The sequence below is a fragment of the Sphaerodactylus townsendi genome, linkage group LG05 (assembly GCF_021028975.2).
Source record: "Sphaerodactylus townsendi isolate TG3544 linkage group LG05, MPM_Stown_v2.3, whole genome shotgun sequence".
NCBI classification, from domain to species: Eukaryota; Metazoa; Chordata; class Lepidosauria; order Squamata; family Sphaerodactylidae; genus Sphaerodactylus; species Sphaerodactylus townsendi.
This window is the reverse complement of record NC_059429.1, coordinates 134,670,062-134,694,462: the sequence shown is the minus strand read 5'-3', so window position 1 is coordinate 134,694,462 and position 24,401 is coordinate 134,670,062. Positions and strand designations below refer to the sequence as shown.

The following is a 24,401-nucleotide window of genomic DNA, read 5'->3' as shown; positions in this document are numbered from 1 at the left end:
ATAGCTGTGTTAGTGGCATACCCATACTCAGCTTCTCACATAGTTACATAAGCAACATAAAAGTCTCTGGCCCAAAGATCTTCGGAACTAAACCGTCATTGCCAAAAAGTCACTTACCGTTGCTATCTTCTGTCAGTCTCTACAATGTGTCCGTTTCTACTGGTGCTCGTCTTTTTATACCTTCAGTTTGTTCTATTTATTCCAACAGAGTAGTAGCATACCAAGAACAACAGAGTTCTGTGGTTATGTTAAAGACTAGAAAAATTAATTGAGAGTTTCATGTAACCTTTTTGTGAAATAGAGGACTCCCTATGGCCAGTAAGAGTATTCATTAGTTTCCACTTTTATTTCCCTTTGCCCGATAGGAGAAAAAAGTTTACAAGAATAAATACGAGCCAAACTGGTTTGTGTCCTCTGTGAGAACTACACCTGAAACAGATAAAATCAATGTAAAAGATTTATAGTTTAACAATCTTTAAAAACATGAAGTTTGCAACTTGAAATTCAGATAGATTCATCAACAACTAAATGAATTCTTTCTCCCTTTGAAATAAAATATGAAGTCCACTAGCTTTTGCTCATTTTCGTACAGATGCAGGTCTGTTCGGGACTAGTCACTTTCCTGGTTGGGGAAGAGGTGCAGTTGTAGTATAAATAAGCTTCTATTTTTTAAAAAAATGCAGAATTCTGCTTTCAATTTAAATAGCGGATTATTCTAAAAAGAAGAGGCCATTCGGACCTTCAGATTGCATGGAATTTTGGACCCACAGTCACAATAATGTCAGCATACGGGGCATTTTGAGCCGCCTCGACAGCCCGTTGTTTCTTGAGCACGAGCAAGCTGTAGAATGTGGTTGCAACTTCTTCACGGTTCTTCTTCACACAGAGGGTCAGGAAGCAGAAGGACTTTACTCCTGCCTGGTGGATGTGCTGCGCGGGGCAGAGGAGAGAGACAAGCAATGCGGTGAAATTCATTCTGCATTCGAAGAAGAGAGGCCCTTTCCCCACTTACCTTAAGCCCCGCGCTACTCTCCTCAAGTAGCGTGGGGTCCCCCGGCACTCCCCACTACAGGGGCGGCGACAATGCAGCCGCCCCGACGCTGCCGCTCTCGCGCCCCCTCAGCGCGCGGCATCCCTGGCTCTTCGAAACGGCACCTTTTGATGACCCCGTGGAGAGCAGAGTGCGGGGTTGTGGGGATGCCCGGGCGCGTGCCAGAGATGCCGCACGCTGAGAGTAGCGCACAGCAAAGGGCAGCAAAGGTAAGTGGGGAAACGCCCAGAGTAAAGCCCCTATACAATGTACTCGGGTGTGACATTTCATGGCAGGGTTTGCTCATGGAAGGGGTGTGTGTGTGTGTGGGGGGGGGGGGTTTCCTGTGGGTTGGGATAGGAAGTGCCATCAAATCGACTTCTGCTGACCCTGTAGGGTTTTCAGGGCAAAAAAACATTCAGAGGTGGTTTGCCATTGCCTGCCTCTGTTTAAGGGACCCTAATGTTCCTTGTGGGTCTCCTATCTAACTAATCGACACAACTTAAACTCCTGAGATCTGATGAAGGTTGGCCACCATCGAGGCACAGAAAGAGCAGCTTGTCTGGGAGTGGAAAGTGCCGTTCAGTTGCAGCGGACTTATGGCGACCCCATAGAGTTTTCAAGGCAAGAGATGAACAAAGGTAGTTTGCCATTGCCTGCCTCTGCATAGTAACTCGAGGCTGTTGTTGGTGGTCTCCCATCCAAGTCTTAACCAGGGCCAACCCTGCTTAGCTGCTGAGATCTGATGAGATCAGGTAAGCCTGAGCCATCCAGTTCAGGGCAGATGTCCCAAGCTGGTTTGCCATTGCCTGCCTCTGCATAGCAACCATGGACTTCCCTTGTTGGCCTCCCATCCAAGTACAAACCAGGGCTGACCCTGCTTAGCTTCTGAGATCTAATGATATTGGGCCATTCAGGTCAGGTCCTGTGGATTACTCTTTCCTGTGCACACTCACACTGTCTACTTCCTGTATAGATATAACAGTTTGCTAATCACACATTCACTATGGCTGTTTCCGCACGGCCACGGTGGGGGTTGGGTCAGTGTACATGACGCCGAACCAGCCCCCCTGGGACAGTTCGCATGAACGGTCCCAGAAACTACCGGGACGACGGCACCACACCGCGCCGTCACCTGATCGACGTACCTTGCCTGTGACCGTCCGGCGTGTCGCCGAGGCCAGGGGACACCCCCCTCCCGCCCTGCGTGACCGCTCCGGAGTCGCAGGGCAGGTGGTGTGTGTCTCCCGGGCCTCGGCGACGCGCCAGACGGTCGCAGGGACGGTAAGTCGAATGGGGAAAGGGGGGAGGGATGGCGCCTTCCAGCTGCTGCCGTTCGCATGGCAGCGGTTGGAAGCCGCTGTTTCCCAACAACCTCGCTCAGGGAGCGAGGTTGGGAAACAGCGGCTTCGAAGCAGCTGCACCCCCCATGCGAACAGCTCCCCGGGGACGGCGTTTTTGCCGTCCCCAGGGCGCTGTATTCGGCCCATGCGGAAAGGGCCTTTGTGTAATGGATATTCTTTCACAGGGAAGGATCTTAACCTGCTGCCGTTCATCATGGGAAGCTCTGCACTTCCTCAGGAATAAAACTGCTCCCAAAGACAGAACAAAACAAGCAGTTTTGCATGAGCAGTTCCCACAGGAACCAGAGGCTGGGCTGTGTCTCTGTTTGGCAGAAGTGGGTCAGTCTATCCTTTTGCAGTGTTACCAGGAAAAGGGAAAGAGGGTAAGACGCACAATCCTTTCACCACCCTGCAGGAAGAGGGCTTTTTCTAACAGGGCTTTTGGTCACAATGGCTTGGATACTACACAGTGCTTTAATGAACTAACAGTAGTTACGTTTGTGAGCCATATTTGTGCAAGCAAAATAATTTGTGTTAGCGCAGCATAAGCCTTATTTCTGCACAATGGCTGCTGCTTCTGCAGACTTTTGCACATATAGAGAAGAAGAAGAAGAAGAGTTTGGATTTATATCCCCCCTTTCTCTCCTGCTGGAGACTCAAAGGGGCTTACAATCTCCTTGCCCTTCCCCCTCACAACAAACACCCTACGAGGTGGGTGGGGCTGAGAGAGCTCTGAGAAGCTGTGACTAGCCCAAGGTCACCCAGCTGGCGTGTGTGGGAGTGGACAGGCTAATCTGAATTCCCCAGATAAGCCTCCACAGCTCAGGCGGCAGAGCTGGGAATCAAACCCGGTTCCTCCAGATTAGATACACGAGCTCTTAACCTCCTACGCCACTGCGGCTCCTATATAGAGATAGGAAACAAAATACATTAATCTCTTGTGGGACACCCGCCATGAAAATATGCAAAAACAGAATGATGCTATGGGATCCAGGCCAATGTTTTCCCTCTGCAGTCTATGCTCTGAGAAAAATCTGACAGAAAGGCACTGTGCATTGGGAAAAGAGTGCAACGGTGATGGAAGGTGGAAGTATGAAGAGGATATACCAGAAGCGGAGCAAGGGAAAATTGCTGCCACAGTGTCGCCACACCCTGGCTACACCTCTGCTGTGGCTCCACCTAGAGTGTTCCCCCCCGCCCCCACGGGCACGACATCAGTGGGATATACACATCAAAAATACATGTATGTGGGACACTTTAAATGTTTAATGGTGCTTGGATGTCACCTTTGGTTCTGTTTGATGTATAGCACCTCTCACACATATTCCTTTGCTAAACTGTACATAGCAATTAAAAAAATGTCTTACCCGGAGAGTGTTTAGTAATTCCAGTGTTCTCTTATTCCTCCTCTTTTCTTCCCAGTCTGGACTGCTTTGTTGAAGTTCCTGCACAGGAGATAGACACAACTCTTAACTTGCAACAAGCTGTGCACAAATGCAAATGTTTGTCTTTCCTTCTGCTGCACCATCCTCATTTTAAACACAAGATTTTTGAATTAATTTTGGCTATTTAAATTGAGTGGGGGAAGGCTGGCCTTATCAGTATGTACCTGACAAAGTACAATAATTTTTGAAGGCTTTCATGGCCAGATTCAACTGGTTGTGGTGGGTTTTCCGGGCTGTGTGGCCATGGTCTGGTAGATCTTGTTCCTAACGTTTCGCCTGCATCTGTAGCTGGCATCTTCAGATCCACAGAGCCTCTGAAGATGCCAACCACAGATGCAGGCGAAACGTTAGGAACAAGATCTACCAGACCATGGTCACACAGCCCAGAAGACCCACCACAACTAACAATAATTTTATTTTAAAATTCTCAAAGCAAAAGATGATTTGCATGAAAAAAGCTTTTAGAAAGTTGGTAATTTTTCAGAAACCTGGAATACTTGTTAACATTACAAATGTATGCATTTTGACCTTTGAATGTTTTTAAAAAACCCAGCTGATTCTAGAAGTCAGCATAATGGCGCCATTAATGTACATGGTGCTTTATGAAGTAACAAAAGCAAATGACAAGTCTCAGCCCCAAGAAGCTTCCAGTTTAAGATTTAGAGCTAAGAGGTAACAGATAACGGGATGAATATGTGCAAACGCACTTAGGCTTAGTTTAGGCAGTACGTGAGAACAAACTCTGAGGCCGCTTCCGCACGGCCACGCTGGGGGTTGGGTCGGCGTACATGATGCCGACCCAACCCCCCTAGGACCGTTCGCACGAACGGTCCTGGTAACGACAGGGAAGATGGCGCTGTGCTGCGCTGTCGCCCAATTGACTTACCTCCCCTGCGACCTTCCGGCGCGTCGCCGAGGCCAGGGGACACGCCCCCCTGCCCTGTGTGACCGTTCTGGAGTTGCAGGGCGGGGGGGGGGCTTGTCCTCAGGCCTCGGCGACGCGCCGGAAGGTCGCAGGGAAGGTAAGTCGATTGGGAAAGGGGGGGATGGCGCCTTCCAGCTGCTGCCGTTCGCACGGCAGCGGCTGGAAGCCGCCGTTTTCCAAAAACCTCGCTCAGGGAGCGAGGTGGAAAAATGGCAGCTTCGCGCCGCTGGGGGGGGGGAGTGAGGGCGAAGCAGCTGCGCCCCCCATGCGAACAGCTCCCTAGGGACGGCATTTTTGCTGTCCCTAGGGCACTGTAAACAGCCTGTGCAGAAAGGGCCCGAGATACTATGGACCAGGGTACCCAACATTCTAACCCCACCAGTTTTAACTATCTTACATGCCACACTTAAATATTTTGTGGCCATTATCTAAAATTTTGATAGACCGTCATTCCAAGGATTTATAGACCATAGAGTCATAGATTTGGAAGAGGCCTCGTAGAATTGAGAATAAACTACCAGACTTACATTTTCCATCTCAGTTTGCTGCCTTTCTGCCTCTTGTTGCCTTCCTGAGGAGTCAGCTAAGGAACCATCGGACAAAGCAGATAGAATATCCACGGATTCCTGATAGAGTGCAAATAACATTTAGTTCTTATGTTCTGATAACCCCCATGTTCATTTCAGGGAATAATTGAGGCTAGACTACAGAGGTTTCCAGAAAATGAATGGGGTAAAAGTGGCCACAAAAGAACCAGAAACCTCCTCCCAGAAATTGAAGTGAAAATGAATGGCTCAAAAATGCATGAGATAATTAAAGGATAAACCACATGGGGCCAGAACTCACAACAAAAAAATGTGGAAAGGCCCACACTCTTGTGAAAAACACCCATAACTGTTGTATTTCTACGTATAGCACTTAGAACAGGAAATTCCTACCATAGTTTCAGCAGTTTTACGGTTATCCCTTTTGTCTTCCTTCAAAAACTCAGATGGCTGCAGAGGATGGCCAAATGTCTCCTGCATGTAACTTCTGCTTTCTACGATTGGCAATAATAAAACATAAAACAACTCTCTTCCCCATGACAATTGCAACCACTTACAAGTGATGGAGCCCACTCACATATGTGACTGATGCTTCCTCCCCACAGATGTTTTGTTCTGCCTGTTTTGGGGAGAATCTACAGTACATCATTTTTTATTTTTCCTCCTTCTGTATTTCCCCTTGCTTTGGCTTTGCTGCGATCTTTCCTAAATCAAGTTTGGTATAACTTTTTTCTTGAAAGATTGCCGGTAAAACACATTTAGATGCCATATGGACATGAAAGTGTGCAGTTTCTGCAAGTCCTGTTCACACTGGCACCGTTTCCCTTGCCGCCATATCTCCCACACACATAGGAGAGCTTTTTCTAAAATTAAAAACCAGGAATGGATAAATTGGAATTGTGTCATTGTGATCTATTACAATAATTCACCAGTTCCCTGTTTTCATTTTTACAAGTATGTGTCCAGCTCCTTTTATTGTGAAGTGATAAGGTGAAAGGTGCTGGATCCACATCTGCATTTGTATAAGCAGCTTAAACCACTGTAAGTTCGGCTCATTCCACACATGCAGAATAATGCACTTTCAAACTGCTTTCAGTGCTCTTTGAAGCTGTGCGGAATGGCAAAATCCACTTGCAAACAGTTGTGAAAGTGGTTTGAAAACGCATTATTTTGCATGTGCGGAAGGGGCCTTTCTTTTTCAGTTGATTTTAGCATGTATGCCCTGGAATTCTCCAGCATGTGACCAGATTCCAAACACTACATCTTGGCCCAACCAAGGCCGTTTCCGCATGGCCACGATGGGGGTTGGGTCGGCATACATGACGCTGACCCAACTTCCCCCGAGACCGTTCGCACGAATGGTCCTGGTTGTGGTGAAGAAGACGGCGCCGCGGAGCGCTGTTGTCCGATCAACCTACCTGCTCTGCGACCGTCCGGCGCGTTGCCGGGGCCAGGGGACATGCCTCCCCTGCCCTGCGTGACCGCTCCGGCGTCGCAGGGGCAGGGGGGGCCTGTCCCCAGGCCTCGGCGACGCGCCGGACGGTCGCAGAGCAGGTAGGTTGACCGGGCACAGGGGGGAGGTACGGCGCCTTCCAGCCGCTGCCGTTTGCACAGCAGCGGCTGGAAGCCACCGTTTTCCGTAAACCTTGCTTGGGAAGCGAGGTGGGAAAACGGCGGCTTAGCGCCCCTCGGGAGGAGTGAGGGTGGTGCAGCTGAGAAGCAGCTGCGCCCCCCCATACGAACAGCTCCCTGGGGACGGCATTTTTGCCATCCCCAGGGTGCTGTATTAGGCCCGTGTGGAAAGGGCCTAAGTTTTGGAAGGTTTCTCAGGAGGTGGGGAGCTAATCATTTAGATCAATGTTGGAAGCATTCATGAGAGTGTTTTGGTGCACACTCTCTAGGATTCTGGTCTAGATGGACCACTGGTCTGATTCATCAAGGCTCTTCTTACGTTTTTATGAAGGTCGTAGCCTCTATGCCCTGTTGTTAGACCGCTAGAGGAACTTGGCTGGCCACTGTGTGAGGCAGGATGCTCACTGGTCTGATCCATTAGGGCTCTTCTCTTGTTCTTCTCACTTCCAAGGACATTGCTGAGCAAAAATATCTCGTGTTTTGGACAACAGTAGCCCCAGGGGCTACTCCCTGCCAAAGCCAGTGTTTCTCTGACTGTTGCCTTACCATCAGCTCCATGAGCCTCCTCTATATTTGGCATCCAGTACATGAGTGGTGTGAGCCCCGTGCTTAGCCATTTTGGGACCTATGTGCTGTGTTTGTTTGAGGGTGCAGGGGCCTGGTGGCAGCAGCCCCCTGTTTTTGTTGGCGCCCTTTTGCTGGCCTCATGTCACTATCTTTATACTTGCCAGGAGTCTGGCGACTGATTTCTTCACCCCTGGTATTTACTGCTGTCCGGTGGTGGGAGCATTGGGGTGCTGTTTAAAAAGATCTGGTAGGTGACCTTGCCTTCTTTTTTCCCTGTTTTCATTACCTTATGTTGGTAGATTGCGTAGATTAGGGGTAGTGAGGTTATTAATCTTGCTTAATGGATAGTATTAGACGTTAAATTAGGCTAGTGGAGTTAGTTTAGCGGCAAGAGTAGGCCCACTGGTAATGGGATTTTAGCGGGTTTTTAGATAGAGGGGGCGGTTAGGACATGGGGTCCCCGGCCCCTCAATGATACGGCTGGCCTCCACCCGGGCCTTTACGGCCCTGGCCCCGGCCTGGTGGAACACTCTTCCACCAACTGTCCGGGCCCTGCGGGATCTTGGAGAGTTCCGGAGGGCCTGTAAGACCGAGTTGTTCCACCGGGCCTTCGGGGAGGCCGGCCGCTGATGGTGTGCGCCCTTCCTGTCCCTCCCTTTATTACTCTGGGAGTTCGCAACATCTATACCGCCCCCCTCTCCGGGAGGGGGTTTTATTGATAGTTTTAACCAGCGGTGGGATCCAAAAATTTTAGTAACAGGTTCCCATGGTGGTGGGATTCAAACTGTGGCGTAGCACCAATGGGGCTGAGCAGGGCATTCCAGGGGCGTGGCCTAGCATTCCAGGGGTGGGGCATTCCTGGGCGGGGCTGTGGCAAGGACGTAGCCGCTGCGCCGGTCCTTGGGCGGGAAACGAATGCACGCAGGCGCAGGCTGCCACGCACGCCGCTGTACCTCCTGCTAGACTGCTTCAAGTTCTGCGCGCTACTGCTGAGAGGAGGGGTGTAACTAAGGCAAAAATCACGTGGCAAAATCACCCATTAGTAACCCCCTCTCGGCACACACAAATAATTAGTAACCTACTCTCGGGAACCTGTGAGAACCTGTTGGATCCCACCTCTGGTTCTACCCCACAGGATTGTTGTCAAGACACATGAACACCCGAAGGTGCCTTCTACTGAGCCCTTTTTGTCTCTGCCCTTTAACATTCTTGGAGCTTGTGACATCTATACCGTCCCCCTCTCCAGGGTGGGGGCTTACTGACAGTTTTAACGTTGGACGCCAAATGGTTCATACGGAACGCTGTAATTTTATATATTTTAATGATGTTAATGATTTTAAATGTTATTGTTATTGCCATATTGTTTGTAATACTTGTTGTCCACCGCCCAGAGCCCTTAGGGGATGGGGCGGTTTATAAATGCAATAATAAATAAATAAAATAAATAAAGACAGCATTTTTATTTTGTCCCCAAGACCTCTCACAGAGCACTACACTTATACAATGTATTTTCAGTCAGGTATCTTTGAAATGTAAGCATCCACTTCTTTACAACTGTACACACTGAATCTGTGGCATTTGAACCCTAAAATAATTGTATGGTTTTTATTTGGAAGAGAACTGCAGATTGGGAAATTAAAAGGATTCGCTGGAAAAGGGAAAATTCTAAAATCTCACCTTGGGGATCTTGTTGCTTGTTTTTATCTTGTGCGTCAAGCTCCTGCTGCAACTTTTTTCTTCCATCCCTGAGACTTCTGCCAAACAGCTGTTAAAACACAGACTCCTCTGTTTCTGGGTAACGCCAAAATATGAACTTTGCATTAACTATTAAGCAATAACTCGACAGGACAAACTAGAAGGTCTCTGACTGAGCTCATATGGAAAATGCTCTTACTGCATTGTTCTAGTTTTATAATTCCATTTTCTGCATTTGTTTATGAGATATCTGTTAGATTTCGTATAGATTTAGAGTCATGGATCTGCCCAGTAGTGTGTGTGAGTGCAATTTATAGAAACTTCCCAAGGTAAAACTTACATTTATTCAAGCATCTCCAGTTCACAGCTTTGTTCCAAGAAAAAAGGTAGATAGAAAGAAATCCTAGTCTAAAGAGATTACTTTCCCTACGACAAGTGGGCACAACTAGCGCGCCATCACATGTGTGCAGGTGAGAGGATGCTGCAGTGGGAAAGGCCCCACTGAGCAGGTTGCCATTGACCATGCGCTTGGGTCAAAGGCTAGAGCAGAAGTGAAACCAGCATGGGGAAGAAAGGAAGTTAGTGGGCGGTCTCCTGGCCCAGACAAGGAGGGCAAACAAGAGAGGCAACATCACAGTTAGAGTGAGATACACAGCATCCCACAGTGTCCAGGCATGCAGAAGTCGCTTATTCCAACAATATCATATGTAATACTTTTTTGCATTCTTTCTGACTTGTGCAATCTCATCCTGTTGCATTGTTTATTGAATATCTCATGCTATTGCATTGTATTGCACTGTGTAATCCGCCTTGAGAATTAGTGAGAAAAGTGGGCTATCAGTAAAAGTAAAATCAATCAAGAAGGTTTTGACCAGTCTATTTTTTTTGCCACAAAAAGCTTCTATGGAGACAAATATCTAATATGCTTCCTAAAGCATTTCAAACATGAGCCTTCTCCATACAACGTATGCGAAGGACCAGATGAAGCTTTCCATGGCATGAAGGTAAACAACAACCTGGAAAACCCACAACACCCTAGCAAACAACATTACCTGGTAAATAACTTCCCATTATGCCTCTATTTAAGGGACAGAACACAGAGTGGGCGTCCAAGTTCGGGGCATGCCACTCGGGGCTTCTTGCTTTGGTTGTACAGCATATCGAATAAACATACAAAGTTTCCAACCGTTACCATTTGCAGATCCTCATGAAACAACGCCTGGGTTGGTCTGGTCATCAGCTTGTCCACACTACCCAACTCTTGCAAAATCATCAGCTTCCTTGTGGGTGGCGCAAGGTCCAGCGTGGTGAGCGTGTCCTTGTAGCTCAAAAGCTGCTTTTGCATAGTCGATTTGCTCAACTCCTTCACAGGATCGACAAGTAACTTCCTTTTAGCTCTTTGCTTCCTCTTAAGAACTAGGTATTGGAAACATTTGCAAGTGAGACTTTACCCTGTGGCCTCCTCAGCACACACAACCGCGGCTTAGTTCTTCATCATGTTTGCAAAAAGACAACCAGGTGAAACTATTGTATTATGGAAGGACATAAATGTAAACATATGAGAGATTTAAAGGAAATGCCTCTTTTGAGAATGCGAAGAGGGACTAGGGCCGTTTCCCCACTTTTAAAATGATGTCGGTTTCGTCTGGTCCAGGACCTTTTTAGTGCGAGGGTCTTGTTCCCGGGCTTCCCCACTGCCTCGCGCTCTGCGCAGGGTCATCAAAAGGCGCCATTTTGAGCAGCACCGGAATGACCTGCACTGAGGGGGCGCAAGAGCAGCAGAGTCAGGGTGGCTGCGTTGTTGCCGCCCCTGTAGTGGGGAGTGCAGGTGGACCCCGCGCTACTCAGTAAGAGTAGTGCGCAGCAAACGGTAAGTGGGGAAAGGGCCTAGGAAAAAAGGATTGAGTTAATTTCTGCTGGAAAAGGAATGAGGACAGTAACAGTACTGTTACATTATATTCCAGTATGAGCTTTTGTGAGCCAGGGCTCACTTCTTCAGATACAACGGGAAGAAAGAAAATGATTTTCAAAAATTTTACAAAGTAGAGGGGGAAAGAGGGACAGCTAACACAACAAATCAGGTGAGATTCTCTATGTGGGGATTTGAACTGCTTGGGTAATGGGAGAGGCGAGAAACATTTGGGGTCTGCAGACCCCTCTAGTAGTTATTTCTTATCTCGCCCTTTATATTTTCACTGTCTGAGTTTGAGCCAATTTTAATTGATAGGCTTCATAAATAGCTAGAGCTCAACATTATTTTACTTCAACCGTAAAAGACTGCCAAAGTAAAAAATGTATTACATGCACCACCAAAGTTTTGATAGTCAATTGTCCCTTGTTGCAAACTTCCAGTGTTTTATACTTCAGGGAAATTATTGAGAAATCAGTGGAAGGAGTCAAAATACTTTAAATTTCTGGAAGAATCTCTCGTAGATTGGGAAGCATTAAACACAGGATCTTAAAAGTGTGAACGCAATGGGACTTTTCACTTGTTATGGAGGAGGACAGTGATCCAATGTGATAACTGATTCATAAACTTTCTATTTACTGGTTCTGTATGGTTATTTCTCATATATTTCTTATATTTCTCATATTCTCAGCACCTTCTTTCATAAATGAAAGGGTTAAATTTTAAATCAATAAAGCAAATTAACTAAACACATTTCTGCTTGGTTGGCTGAGAGCTGTGCACCAGGGCGCTAATAAATTATACTTTATTGTCAGAATCAGCTGCCTCTGACGTAACACACGTGAAAGTTAAAAAAAATTATTGCTATGTTTGGTCCAAGAGGAACTTATTTTTTCCATGTGGTTTCCCACAGGATAATCAATTAGGAATGAATTAAATAATTTGTTCCGTCACAATTAAATAAAAATGCTTTTTTTTGCCTTTAGATGTATATTTTAAATCAAAATAGACACTTGAAAGATCTAACCTGTGTTATCAATTGGTTCGAGGACAAATCCTTGTTCTTCACTGGACAATAATATGGTTTCATTAGTTTGGCAGTGTTTTGCTTCCTGCTTGGATCCAGGGTAGTCTGTAAAACACCCATCCGTAACCAGTCAGAATGTCTGCAATGTACCTCATAATATCTCTGGACCATTATGCAGGGAACGCTTTCCTCAGGGCTCTTAGCTGCACAGTGGGGCTACAAATAAGCTTGAGCAATACTGAGAAAATTCGGCAAAATTTGGATTCGGCTCGATTCAGCTGTAAAACTATAGTTATAGCCAAATCAGCCGAATCTCTGATTCGGTATACCCGAATTTATTCCGGGGAGAGCGGGTTAAAGGGAGCATGAAAGTGTTGTTGTTTCTTTGCCTAAATTTAAAACAACAACACTTTTATACATGAGTCATATTTATCACCCCAATTGGGATGACATTAAAAAAAATCAGCCTTAATCACGAATATGAAATCTACATGGGCTTTTGAATCAGCATTTTTTTAAAAAAAACTGGCAGGAATATGTATTCACTTATTTTTCCTTCACAAATGATACATTATTTGTTTGTTTGTTTGTTTATATTTCTACTCTGCCCATCCCAGCCGAAGCCAGGCTCAGGGCATCTTACAACAATTAAAACATAAAAAAAGAAAAACATTAAAATTTCAAAAATAAATAGCCAAGTTCTAAAAATTACATATAAACCTAAGATGGCTATTTCAATAGGAGTCCCAGACGCCAAAACTAATAATCTGCACCACCTGTCATTCCGATTTAACCCTGTTTATTGCAAACAAATATTTTCAAATGGTTAAAGGGATTATCCAACTCCCTATCTGGCTTCTCGTGTGAAAACAGCGCAATTTCTGTGTGACCAGTCGTACCCGTGGAAAGAGCAGGCTGAAAAGAATTCTGAAGGAGCAAAACAAACTCACCTGCTAGGTCTTCAGCAGGAAGCTCTTGGAGTAAAGGAATTTTTTCCTCTGGTTCTATCATGAAGATACTCCTCTCAGCTCCTAGCACATCATCTTTTTAAAAGAGATGGTCATATTGTACTACAGTTATGTACAAAAAAGGAGAAATTGGAAAGGGCTGAACTATGCCTAATATCTTTAAATTCCAAAAGTCGTGTTTTCAAATTTTCATTTATTGCTACAGAAAAACAGCTGGGGGAAGCTGAGGTTTTTGACTGGAAAAACTTGTGCTCGCTTCGCCAGCACATATACTAAAAAAATTGGACTGGAAAAACAGAAGGGGGAGAAGGAATGGTGTGATAACAGCTCGGTCATTTAACATTCTTCCCACCCATTATGTGTCCCTCTTCCCTACCACCTTCCCTACCAGTTTTTCTCCAGATGACTGTTTCAGAGAAAATTTTCAGGAAGCAACTGGAATACACAGCCCTGCATGACTTGGGATCAGGGTGTCGGAAGGAATGTTGTCTCCCATACACTCCTGCTCAGGAAATAAGATCACAGGAAGATGCCTTTCTAACAATCCCACCAATCAAAGAAGCTTGTCTGGTGGACACACAAGAGGGAATCTTTTCAGCGGCAGCCCCATAATTATGGAACAGCCTCCCCAGGGCGGGGAATGGGACAGCCTCCCTGTCACAGGGCGGGAAATGGGAGCGCCCCAGAAAGCCATGCTTCTGCGGCCGCGAACGCGGGAGGCTGCCGCACTGCCCCAGAAGGCAGTGTGGCAGCCTTCCAAAAATTGGGACACTTGAAAAAACCCGCAGGACGCGGGACAAATTGTTTTAAGGCAGGACTGTCCCGCCAAAAGTGGGACATCTGGTCAGCCTACGTTACTGTCAATCTTCAGGATGCAGCGGAAGATAATGTTTTTTAGGCCTGCATTTGACTAATTTAGTTTTTATTTACCGGCACTCCTAATTGGTGATTTTAAATGGTGGTCTTTGTGTTTTTATAATGATAATTTTATTTATATTGTAAGCTATCTCAAATTCTGCAGGGTAGAAAGGTATGTTTTACATAAATAAATATATCCCCTGGTTTGTACAGTTACTCAAGTGTGATACCAACACAAAACTGCACTAAGCTACTTGTTCTGTAATACCTCCCCTGCTACCAATACGAGAAAGGCTTTGATGAGGACAATAAAATAATTTTGATTTTTAAAAAATTAAGGTACCATGTTGCATGGTACTATTTGCTTTGCTATCTGAGGAAAAATTAAATTTGAAAACAGAAATGTTGAAGAATTAAAATTTGAAAATAGGAAACACTTAATGTATAGTAAAGAAAAGAAAGTGTGTTATTTTGAGAGATGTGCATATTTGGATATAGAGATAAACTTTAATAACAATGAGCTCTTCAATAGTGTGTTATCATCATATACATTATTGCGTATCGATTTGGAAAAAATTAATCACTGGCTCTTGTGGGTTTTCCAGACTATATGGTTGTGGTCTGGTAGCTTTTGCTCCTAACATTTAATTCACATCTAGGGATGGCATCTTCAGAGATATGCCACAGCAAAATGTGTTTCTCTCTGTGGCAAAGTTTGCCTCCGAAGATGTCAGCCATAGATGCAGGTGAAACATTAGGAGCAAAAACTACCAGACCCCCACACCCCATTAGGAACAAAAACTACCAGGCCACAACCCCCCAAAACCCCACATCAGCCAGTTGATTCCAGCCATGAAAGCCTGGACAATACACAAAATTAATCACACTTAAAAAACAAACCCACAAAATATTTTCAAGCATGTATGGTTTTTTCACACAGGGACAGGCTTCTATGGTTTTCCCTTTGCCATTACCACAGAGTGGTTTCCCTGTACTTTCTCTCTATCCAACCCCCGCCCCCCGCCAAGTGCCAATGAAGTCAAAAGGCTGCTCTTTATCCCAAACTGAGGAGTTTTCCTATCTGGAAAACCAGCATAATGTCTGGAATTCAAAATAATGTGTGATTAGTCTGCACGCCCCCAGGGGCTTTAGGCTTCCATTTCTCAAACAGCTGGAATATAGAAATTTTAACATTATAGTATAGGGTTCAAGTCATGTCCTCTTGTATTACATTTACACAATGCGTTTTAAAATATTAAAGATGTTTATAGCTTTTTTACTTTTTGTAAATGTATCCTGTTCACTTTCATTGGGGTTTTTTTTTTCCAGAGTGTATGTGTGTACGTGTGACTGTTTCCATATTGTAAACTGTCCCAAAGATTTTGGGATGGCAGGATAAAAATAGAAAATAATAATGCTTTCAGCAGGTTTTAAAATGGTGTGTCTTGCATAATGCTGATCCATTTCAGGAAGGTTGTTTCGGGATAAGCTCCCAGCTGCCTGAGGTCACTGAACAAAATCAACACTTACCAATCATATCAGCTGCAAATCCTTCATCTCCAAAGCCGTCGTACGTTAACAAATAGGCACCTTCGTCCAATACATTTTTCTCTCCAGTGTGATTCAAAGGATCGCGGTCAGTCAGGAAACTGCTGAAACTAGCTTGAAAGCTGTCACTAAGAAAGCCAGGATGCCTGGGTATTTCAATTCCCGCACCTGTGAACATATAAGTGAAAGACGACTGATAAATCCTTATTAATATATACACATGTAATGTGTAGTAGCAACAGTAGTTGCAGTGTGGTTGATGGTTACAAGTTACATGGTTCCACCATATTGCAGTAATGGGGGTTTAGTGCAACTGAAGCAATTTGAATCACAAAAGGCTGGCAATCACAATGGGTATTTTATAAAACCTTAAAAATACTAGTATGCGCTTTACTACTATATATAAAGCAAATCTACCAAGTTTCAACACTGTATACAGTTATGTGGAACTTATTCTCCACTATGACAGTTAAATAGTATCAGTATAGTATAGTACCGTGGTGGCGAACCTTTGGCACTCCAGATGTTATGGACTACAATTCCCAATTGGCCATGCTGGCAGGGGCTGATGGGAATTGTAGTCCATAACATCTGGAGTGCCAAAGGTTCGCCACCACTGGTATAGTATATACATCCTTTCACAGCCCTGGCCCCCACCTGGTGGAACAGGTTCCCAAGGGTGATCAGGGCCCTGCGGGACTTGCAGAGCTTCTGCAGGGTCTGTAAGACGGACCTGTCCTGCCAGGCATTTGGCCAACCTGGTTAAATACATTGCTGCCATTTCATCTGGCCTTCCGTGGGCACAAGGATGGGGAGGGGGAAGGGATAACGCCATCTGATATTGTATGGTTCCTGCAAATTGATTTTAGTTTTGACTGAAACTGATTTAGTTTTATTGAATTTTAACGTTGTATTTATTTATTTATTTATTTATTTACTTACTTACTTACTTACTTACTTACTTACTTACTTACTTACTTACTTACTTACTATTTGATTTAATATACCGCCCTATCCCCAAAGGGCTCAGGGCGGTGAACAATATAAAAACATATATAAACATAAACATATAAAAGTTTAAAATTTACATTCTAAGATAGTATCCCACGAACCCATATGCAACCCTCCCAAGAAGAATGATGGGTCCCGATGATGTTAGGGACCCTACACAGCAGGGGGGAGGATGAAAGCAGGGCACCCTCAGCGGCTGGTCTCTCTGAAGGCCCGGTGGAACAATTCGGTCTTACAGGCCCTGCGGAACTCTCCAAGGTCCCGCAGGGCCCGGACAGCTGGTGGCAGAGTGTTCCACCAGGCAGGGGCCAGAGCCATAAAGGCCCTGGCCCGAGTGGAGGCCAGCCGCATCATTGAGGGGCCAGGGATCTCCAGTAAATTGGCCTCTGCTGAGCGCAGAGGTCGACTCGGGACATATGGGGTAATGCGGTCCCGAAGGTATGAGGGTCCCAGGCCGCGTAAGGCCTTAAAGGTCAGCACCCATTGTGCCTGTTCACCGCCCTGAGCCTCCGGGGGAGGGCGGTCTATAAGACCAATAAATAAATAAATACATACATAAATAAATAAAATAAAAATGTGAGTCTTTTCTCTCTCTGTCTCCACTGATACTTAAGCAGCATCAGTATAGCGTACAAAAATGTGAGACTTGTCTTTCAGTCTCTACAAAGACACTTTATCATATCAATACTATATACAGCAGCTTACACCTGGCACACAAGTTTTACGGTGTGCGGCAGATTGAAATTAGTAATATCAAGCTAGTCAGCTCCCCAGGCGCTGCCTGACCTTGTCATACCTTTGCAGTGCTTCCACAGCCTCTCACAATTAACCATTATTGTGCTGTTATGCTGTTTGATAAATGCTGTTTTGATATTTGATTAGTGTTTTGATGTTATTTGCTTGTTGTTCGCCGCCCCACCGCCCTGAGCCTTACGCGGGAGGGTGGGGTATAAATCAAATAAATGAAATGAAATAAATAAAATTTCACAGTATTTTGGACTTTATTCTATCACAGAGTCTCTAGCGTTCTATCACAGAGTCCCAGTCTGCATGGGACAGTGCTGATTTCATTAGACAGCTGGATAGAGACACTAAACTATAAAAAACATTTCAATCCCTTAGTGTAAAATCCTCAGGATCTGAAATACTGTTAATAATTTTATTTATGAAGGAAAAGAAGGCCACCTCACCCAAGCTGTTGCTATGGAAAAGTATATCTTGTCTATAATCCTCTTCAAACAAAGTAATGTCTTCAGCTCTGCTCTGGTTCAGTGTGAAATGCTGTGCTACATCAATGGCACTGAGGAGAAATAATACGGCTATCTGGGAAACACTGACAACGCTAAACTGGGAAAAAGTGTTCCGGTATGCGTAAATGATAGACATGGAGAAGGGTTCTCGACTTCATTACATTATATTTGATATAATGTTACATTATATTACATTATATTTATATACATTATATACATTACATTATATTTGATATAATTTCTCTCTTTCTCACAATACTAGAACCAGGGGGCATACACTGAAAATGCTGGGGGGAAGAATTAGGACTAATAAAAGGAAACACTTCTTCACACAACGTGTGATTGGTGTTTGGAATATGCTGCCACAGGAGGGGGTGATGGCCGCTAACCTGGATAGCTTTAAAAGGGGCTTGGACAGATTTATGGAGGAGAAGTTGATCTATGGCTACCAATCTTGATCCTCTTTGATCTGAGATTGCAAATGTCTTAACAGACCAGGTGCTCGGGAGCAACAGCCGCAGAAGGCCATTGCTTTCACATCCTGCATGTGAGCTCCCAATGGCACCTGGTGGGCCACTGCGAGTAGCAGAGAGCTGGACTAGATGGACTCTGGTCTGACCCAGCTGGCTTGTTCTTATGTTCTTACACAATTGTACATTTTTAAAAGGCAACAGAGTTGTAGTTTTTATATCCATGGAAATGTTAGACAGTTCTGCATTATTTTATGTATTATTCTGCTTTATTGCTATTTTAAAAAACGTAACCTGCCTTGAATCTCCATGAGAAAGACAGATTATATGCGAAGTATGTAAATAATAAAAGCCTTCATCTCCTTACTGATGGGATTTTGTGCAAAACAGAATAAGAGAAAGTGATGAAAGAGTCCCAGAAAGCAAAACGTACACAGTGACCGACACAGCAACGCTGTAATGGATTTAACCTCACACAATATTAGTATAGAGTGGAAACACACTGATGTATATTAATATATATTGTCGAAGGCTTTCACGGCTGGAAGCACTAGGATATTGTGGGTTTTCCGGGTTGTATGGCCGTGTTCCAGCAGTATCTTCTCCTGATGTTTCGCCTGCATCTGTGGCTGGCAAAACATCAGGAGAAAACACTACTGGAACACGACCATACAAACCACAACATCCTATATTAATATAAGTGGAAAAAGAACCAGTCTGGAAAACACCTACTTCACCTCTGGGAGCTGTGTGTCAAACTCATGAAATTCTTCAGGCAATGTGATAGTATCATACTTAGCTTCAGAACTCCCTTTCGGGAGATCAACAAGTCCTAATGGGAAATAATGGAACACAAGATTAACTGTGACATGCCTCAATAAGCTAGATATTCTGCAGGACCGAAATGCACCAAACAGTGTCTCAACGCATAAAGCATCATCATCATCACACCCAGAACAAAACTGAAGCATCACCAGGCAAATCAAATTTAACAACAACAAAATTACATTTTACACATTGCTATTATTATTACTAACTACATTAACATTGATAGGCCATTTCCTCTCTAAGATAAGTTTTAACTGAGTCAGAAATCATCCCTTGGCAATGCATGGAACAACTATTGCTATTAAAATGAATAGGGAGGCCCAGGGGAATGTTGGTGGTTTTAAACTCACATGAAAGCGCTGGATTGGGAATGACTATGCTAAACGTCAACAATGAATGTCCAAGGTTTTTCTTGGTTGCTTTCAGTGCATCTGAATCAACCGTGGAGAGAGTCTCAGTTTACAACAATACAATTCTTATATCGCCCTTGCTGTTTTTCTGCCTTCCTTGAGAACTTTTGAACAATTTAAAAGGTATTTTAGACTACAATCTATGGATTAAGTTAGCAATATGATATTTTGTGAACGTGGCAAATGCCCGCAATACACGTCAAGGATACGGCAAATGCCCTGGAACATACACGCACCGGCATGCGCCTGGGGCAAGACGCCCAACTGTCCCCCTGGCAGCTATGGCCCTGCTCCTGTGAATTTGGGTAATTGTACATAACTTCTGCTTCAACAGTCAAAATAAAAGCTTTTGAATTTGCATCCATGGTTCCATGTGACATTCATAAAGTGATCTAGTTTGTTAAAATTTCCAGAGCATATGGCAGTGATGGCGAACCTTTTCGAGACCGAGTGCCCAAATTGCAACCCAAACCCACTTATTTATCGCAAAGTGCCAACAGGGCAATTTAACCTGAATACTGAGGTTTTGGTTAAAAAAAAAACCAGTTGGCTCCGAGGTGTCCATTGCTCGGCAGTAAGATTGGTGGTAGTCGGTGGCTCTGCTTTGAAGCAACCGTGCAACTCTTCCAACGGGTGAATCACGACCCTAGGAGGGTTTACTCAGAAGCAAGCCCCATTGCCAGCAACCAAGCTTACTCCCAGGTAAAGGATCACGCTTCAGTTCTTCGCATGAAAATCAGTGGGGTTTAACAGCACTTAACAGGGTTACCTACACTGCTTCCCCAAAACTAGGTCTTAGGTTTAATGCTAATAATCGAGCCCAGGGGCCCAGGCCAGCCTAGATGGGGGTGGGGGGTGCGGGGAACTCTGTTTGCGCGTGCCCACAGAGAGGGCTCTGAGTGCCGCCTCTGGCACCCGTGCCATAGGTTCGCCACCACTGGCATATGGTAATCATCAAGAAAACCTGAATGAAGAACAGACATTAAAGCATACCTGGACGAAAGGCTGACTGCATTTTAAGCAGAGCTTCAGTGCAGTCTGACAAAAGATACTTGGCTTTTCTATGATAGATTCGTACCACTCCCAGTAACAGGTGTCCTGAGATACGCAGGGCAATTTTAAACTTGGGAAAACAATAAAATTATGGCATTAATATTACATTCTTATTGACGAAAAACAGCACAAGGCTAACAGGAATGGCCACCACAGGCATGTTCCCAAATAAAACTGTCTCCTATATCTTCTTATGAAATATGTAACTATTCTACCAGCTAGCCTGAACAGTGACAACTACAGGACAAGAGGACCCCAACTTTTCGAGCATTCAGGTGTAACCCCTGTGTGAGAATGGGATGACTCAGAAAGGGGTGGAGTCTGAAAAGAAGCAGAATGCTGCAGAACTCATGAGGTTGGAAGAAGCAAGGCTACCAGACTCAGACCTTGATTTGTATAAGCCCTTAACACCTTGTTAAGGTAACTGCAATATTGTTGGGAACTACTGGGAAGGTAGCTTTTTTTATTTTTGCTATGTTGTAAATATTGGAGTTTATTGTTTCAGGGTTTTTTGTGTTTGTAATGGGTGAGAGTTCTCCTGGAAACCTTCATCATGTTGAATCCTGTTCATCAAGCCCTTGGAGTCTTCAGGAGCCAACCCACTTGCAAAGAAGAATTGGCAGTATCAGTAGACTGTAAATATAAAGACTTGAAAATGCAACCTGAACAGGACCTTGAAGTGTGATGTTAAATGTTGATGTTTGATGTTATATGTTAAGAAAGTAAACCATTTTGTTTTTAAAATTTGTTGTTGCAAACTCATTCCAAGTTCTGCCCCACAGAACCCACAAGCTGAGGTTACACGGGCACCTTTGGAACTCTGACACACTTCAGTGGGCATAGTCACAAATGGCGGCCACAAAATTGATGCCACAGCTTGCCTCCAGCCAAACACGAAGCAGCTGCTGCCAAAAGCAGAATTTAAAAAAACGTGAACAGCCAATCAAACCTCCAATGGCCAATCAGAAGCCCTGCTGGGGAAAAACCCCACCTGGCTCTGCCTACTTTCAAAAACCTCTTGGTAGGCTGCAGGAAACCACACTGGGGAACCCCCCTCTCCCGTTGTTCAATCAGTAAAATGGGACCAGGGGATCCCAGTGAAACGTTGCCTGCTGCGTCACCTACTTCTGATTTCACATTTTGTATATTTCTGGCCACCAAATCAATTTTACCTGCCTTTCACCAGCCTCCCTGCATCAAAAGAGCACCTATCATTGCAACTGATAAAAGCACAACATTCTGGAAGGAATATGAAATCTCATAAACTCGCTATGCTTTTCTGCCACCAGGCAGAGAAAGGAATTGTATCTGGTACTTCCTACGCAACAACTGTGCTGGCATGTTGCAGCAAAAAATGGAGTCCCAGGATAATTTGATAAAGACTTTAACTTGCTTTAATCTGGATTAAATATCTGTGAGCAAGAACCAGTTCATCAGATGCACGAAGCAGAGTGGAACGATGATCAGATCTTTCTCTCGTACATACTAAAGGAAAAAGACCCTTCTCTGGAAACACCACATAATATGGGATCAAACCACATGTAACGAGGGAGATTCATGATCAGATCTCAGTAAAAAGTTTTAAATAATAATAGTAATAACTGTAATAACAATAATAATTCTTAACTATATATATATATTCAAGTTAATGAAGGATACAATTCAAGTTAATGAAGGATACAATCAGAGTGCAGTGCCCAGAGTGATGCCCAGTGGTGGGATCCAAAAATTTTAGTAACAGGCTCCCTCGCCAGCCCCCACTCAGCAAAGGGGGCAGAGGCGTACCTAGGCAAACCTGAGCCCTGGGCAAAACCTGAGTTGGATGCCCCCCCCATGGGCAGCCACCCCACTACAACCCCCCCAAACTTTTTTTGCACCAGGTCATTTCTAAATCATCATCACATTATAGAAAATGCCCCAACTCAACTCACAAATCTGAACACAGCAATGGTGAAAGACACAGGTTCTTTGATAGAGACTGGTGAGATAAAAGGTATGAAAGGCTGAGAATCCATGAATTGCAGTACCTGAAAGGGATTCACCCAGTTCAGGGAGTTACATTATTAGTTGCAATTGCTATATGGAACCTTCACGTTCAAAGGCAGGATGCCTCTCAGGGAGGCGAGGGCGTGGAGGTGGAAAAGCGGACCCAATTAGTAACCCCCTCTCGGCACACACAAATAATTAGTAACCCACTCTTGGGAACTGGTGAGAACCTGCTGGATCCCACCTCTGGTGATGCCCTGGTAAACCCTTGGGGAAATTTCTATCGCCACATTTCATGAGTCATTTCAGTTACATTCTTACTTGGGGGGAAAGTATCTTTTCAACTGTTGTCTCTAAATTGCATTCAAATATATGAGCTTTTGTGACTTTCCTGTCCCAATGAGCAGCCAACCATATTTTGGACAAAGGCCCACGCTTGTTCATAAGCAGCTGTGCGTAGAACATTTTGCCTGTGTTGTGTTCTTCAACTTGGCGAGCTGGAGTAACAAAAATTCAGAAAGCACAAAATAAGACATAACTTCAAATGTTCCATGTGTCATTTCCCCCCCGTTGATTTTCAGAGTGAGTCAGTGAAAAATACCAACCATGACTTGCAATAAGGGCTTTGTAGGAGAGAAACAATGCTTTCGTATGACTTCAAAGCTTTGTTTATAAATTGGTTAAAACAAATTACACTTTTGTGTATACACTCTAGGTGGCTTTGCATAAAAACAGGTCTATTTCTTATATATTAGATCTTGGCAGTGGTGGGATCCAAAAATTTTAGTAACAGGTTCCCATGGTGGTGGGATTCAAACTGTGGCATAGCACCAATGGGGATGGGTGGGGTACGACGGGGGCGGGGCATTCCAGGGGCAGGGCATTCCTGGGCTGGGCTGTGGCAAGGACGCAGCCGCTGCGCCGGTCGTTGGGCGGGAAACGAATGCACGCAGGCGCAGGCTGCCACGCACGCACTCCTGCTAGACTGCTTCCAGTTCTGCGCGCTACTGCTGAGAGGAGGCAAAACTAAGGCAAAAATCACATGGCAAAGTCACCAATTAGTAACCCCCTCTCGGCACACACAAATAATTAGTCACCTACTCTCGGGAACCTGCGAGAACCTGCTGGATCCCACCTCTGGATCTTGGATGATATGCACAAAGTAACAAAACAACTATACCATGGTTTGAAACTGGACTGTCTGAAACAATAAGACTTCACTGTTAACTATAGTTCTTTTGGGAAGAACAAAAAGCTTGCAGAATATTATGGAAAAGAATGCATGTGTGGTCACAGAATAATGGTGAAGAATGGGATTTCTTTTCTGGAATAGCAAACCATTTTTTTTTTAAACTCAGCTTGCCAGCATAGTTAATCTTTCACTGATAAGGAATATGGAAGCCAAGTTAACTCTAATCTCAATTCTGCTCTTTTGATTTTAAATGTGCTTGATGAAACTCTGCACATAATGGCAGTTACTGTCCAAGTCATAAAACAAACCAACAAGAAAAAGAACATTAGGATTACCTGTAAAGGTTGTGCTCTGGTAAAGATCTTGGAATCGACAATACTACCTCCTTAGGGTTGCTTTGGCAGGAAGGAATTACCCCTCAGTTTGCTAGACAAGGAGGACACACAAAACCACGTGAAAACCTTAGCCTTCAGTTTCACAAATGAATGTGTAGATTTCGTATGTATCATCATGATTTCAAATTGGAGGAAAAAACCCCTTTCTGCCACCAACTAGAGTAGAATCAACCAACCACCTTGTACTCAGTTCACAGTACGATACTGTATATCGTACTGTATATTGAATTATTTTCTTCACTATGTCTTGCTGGTTTTTTGCAATTTAATCAGCAAACCAAAAATCTCCATAAATCATTCACAAACTGCTACAT

At 44.5% G+C, this 24,401-nt stretch overlaps 1 protein-coding gene across 1 annotated transcript; it reads right to left on the bottom strand.

Annotated features, from left to right (window-relative positions):
* Window positions 1-327: 327 nt before the first annotated feature.
* On the bottom strand, window positions 328-24,104 carry RAD21L1 (RAD21 cohesin complex component like 1). Its single transcript, XM_048497941.1, has 14 exons — window positions 24,028-24,104; window positions 22,822-22,997; window positions 20,455-20,584; window positions 18,956-19,055; window positions 17,694-17,803; window positions 15,475-15,660; window positions 13,069-13,161; window positions 12,119-12,223; window positions 10,375-10,598; window positions 9,165-9,252; window positions 5,682-5,782; window positions 5,271-5,369; window positions 3,741-3,818; window positions 328-930 (listed from the first exon to the last, which is right to left on the bottom strand). Exons 2-14 carry the CDS (start codon window positions 22,963-22,965, stop codon window positions 742-744), a joined length of 1,647 nt encoding a protein of 548 aa, XP_048353898.1. The 5' UTR covers window positions 22,966-22,997; window positions 24,028-24,104; the 3' UTR covers window positions 328-741.
* Between the last annotated feature and the right edge of the window lie 297 nt (window positions 24,105-24,401).

Coding starts and splice junctions, on each gene's coding strand:
- RAD21L1 (XM_048497941.1), bottom strand. CDS start 22,965: ATGTTCTACGCACAGCTGCTTATGAACAAGCGTGGGCCTTTGTCCAAA. Junction 12,224..13,068: donor TCCTGCTGAAGACCTAGCAG/GTGAGTTTGTTT, acceptor GGTGTTTTACAG/ACTACCCTGGATCCAAGCAG. Junction 5,783..9,164: donor CAAGCAACAAGATCCCCAAG/GTGAGATTTTAG, acceptor TGCCAATCGTAG/AAAGCAGAAGTTACATGCAG.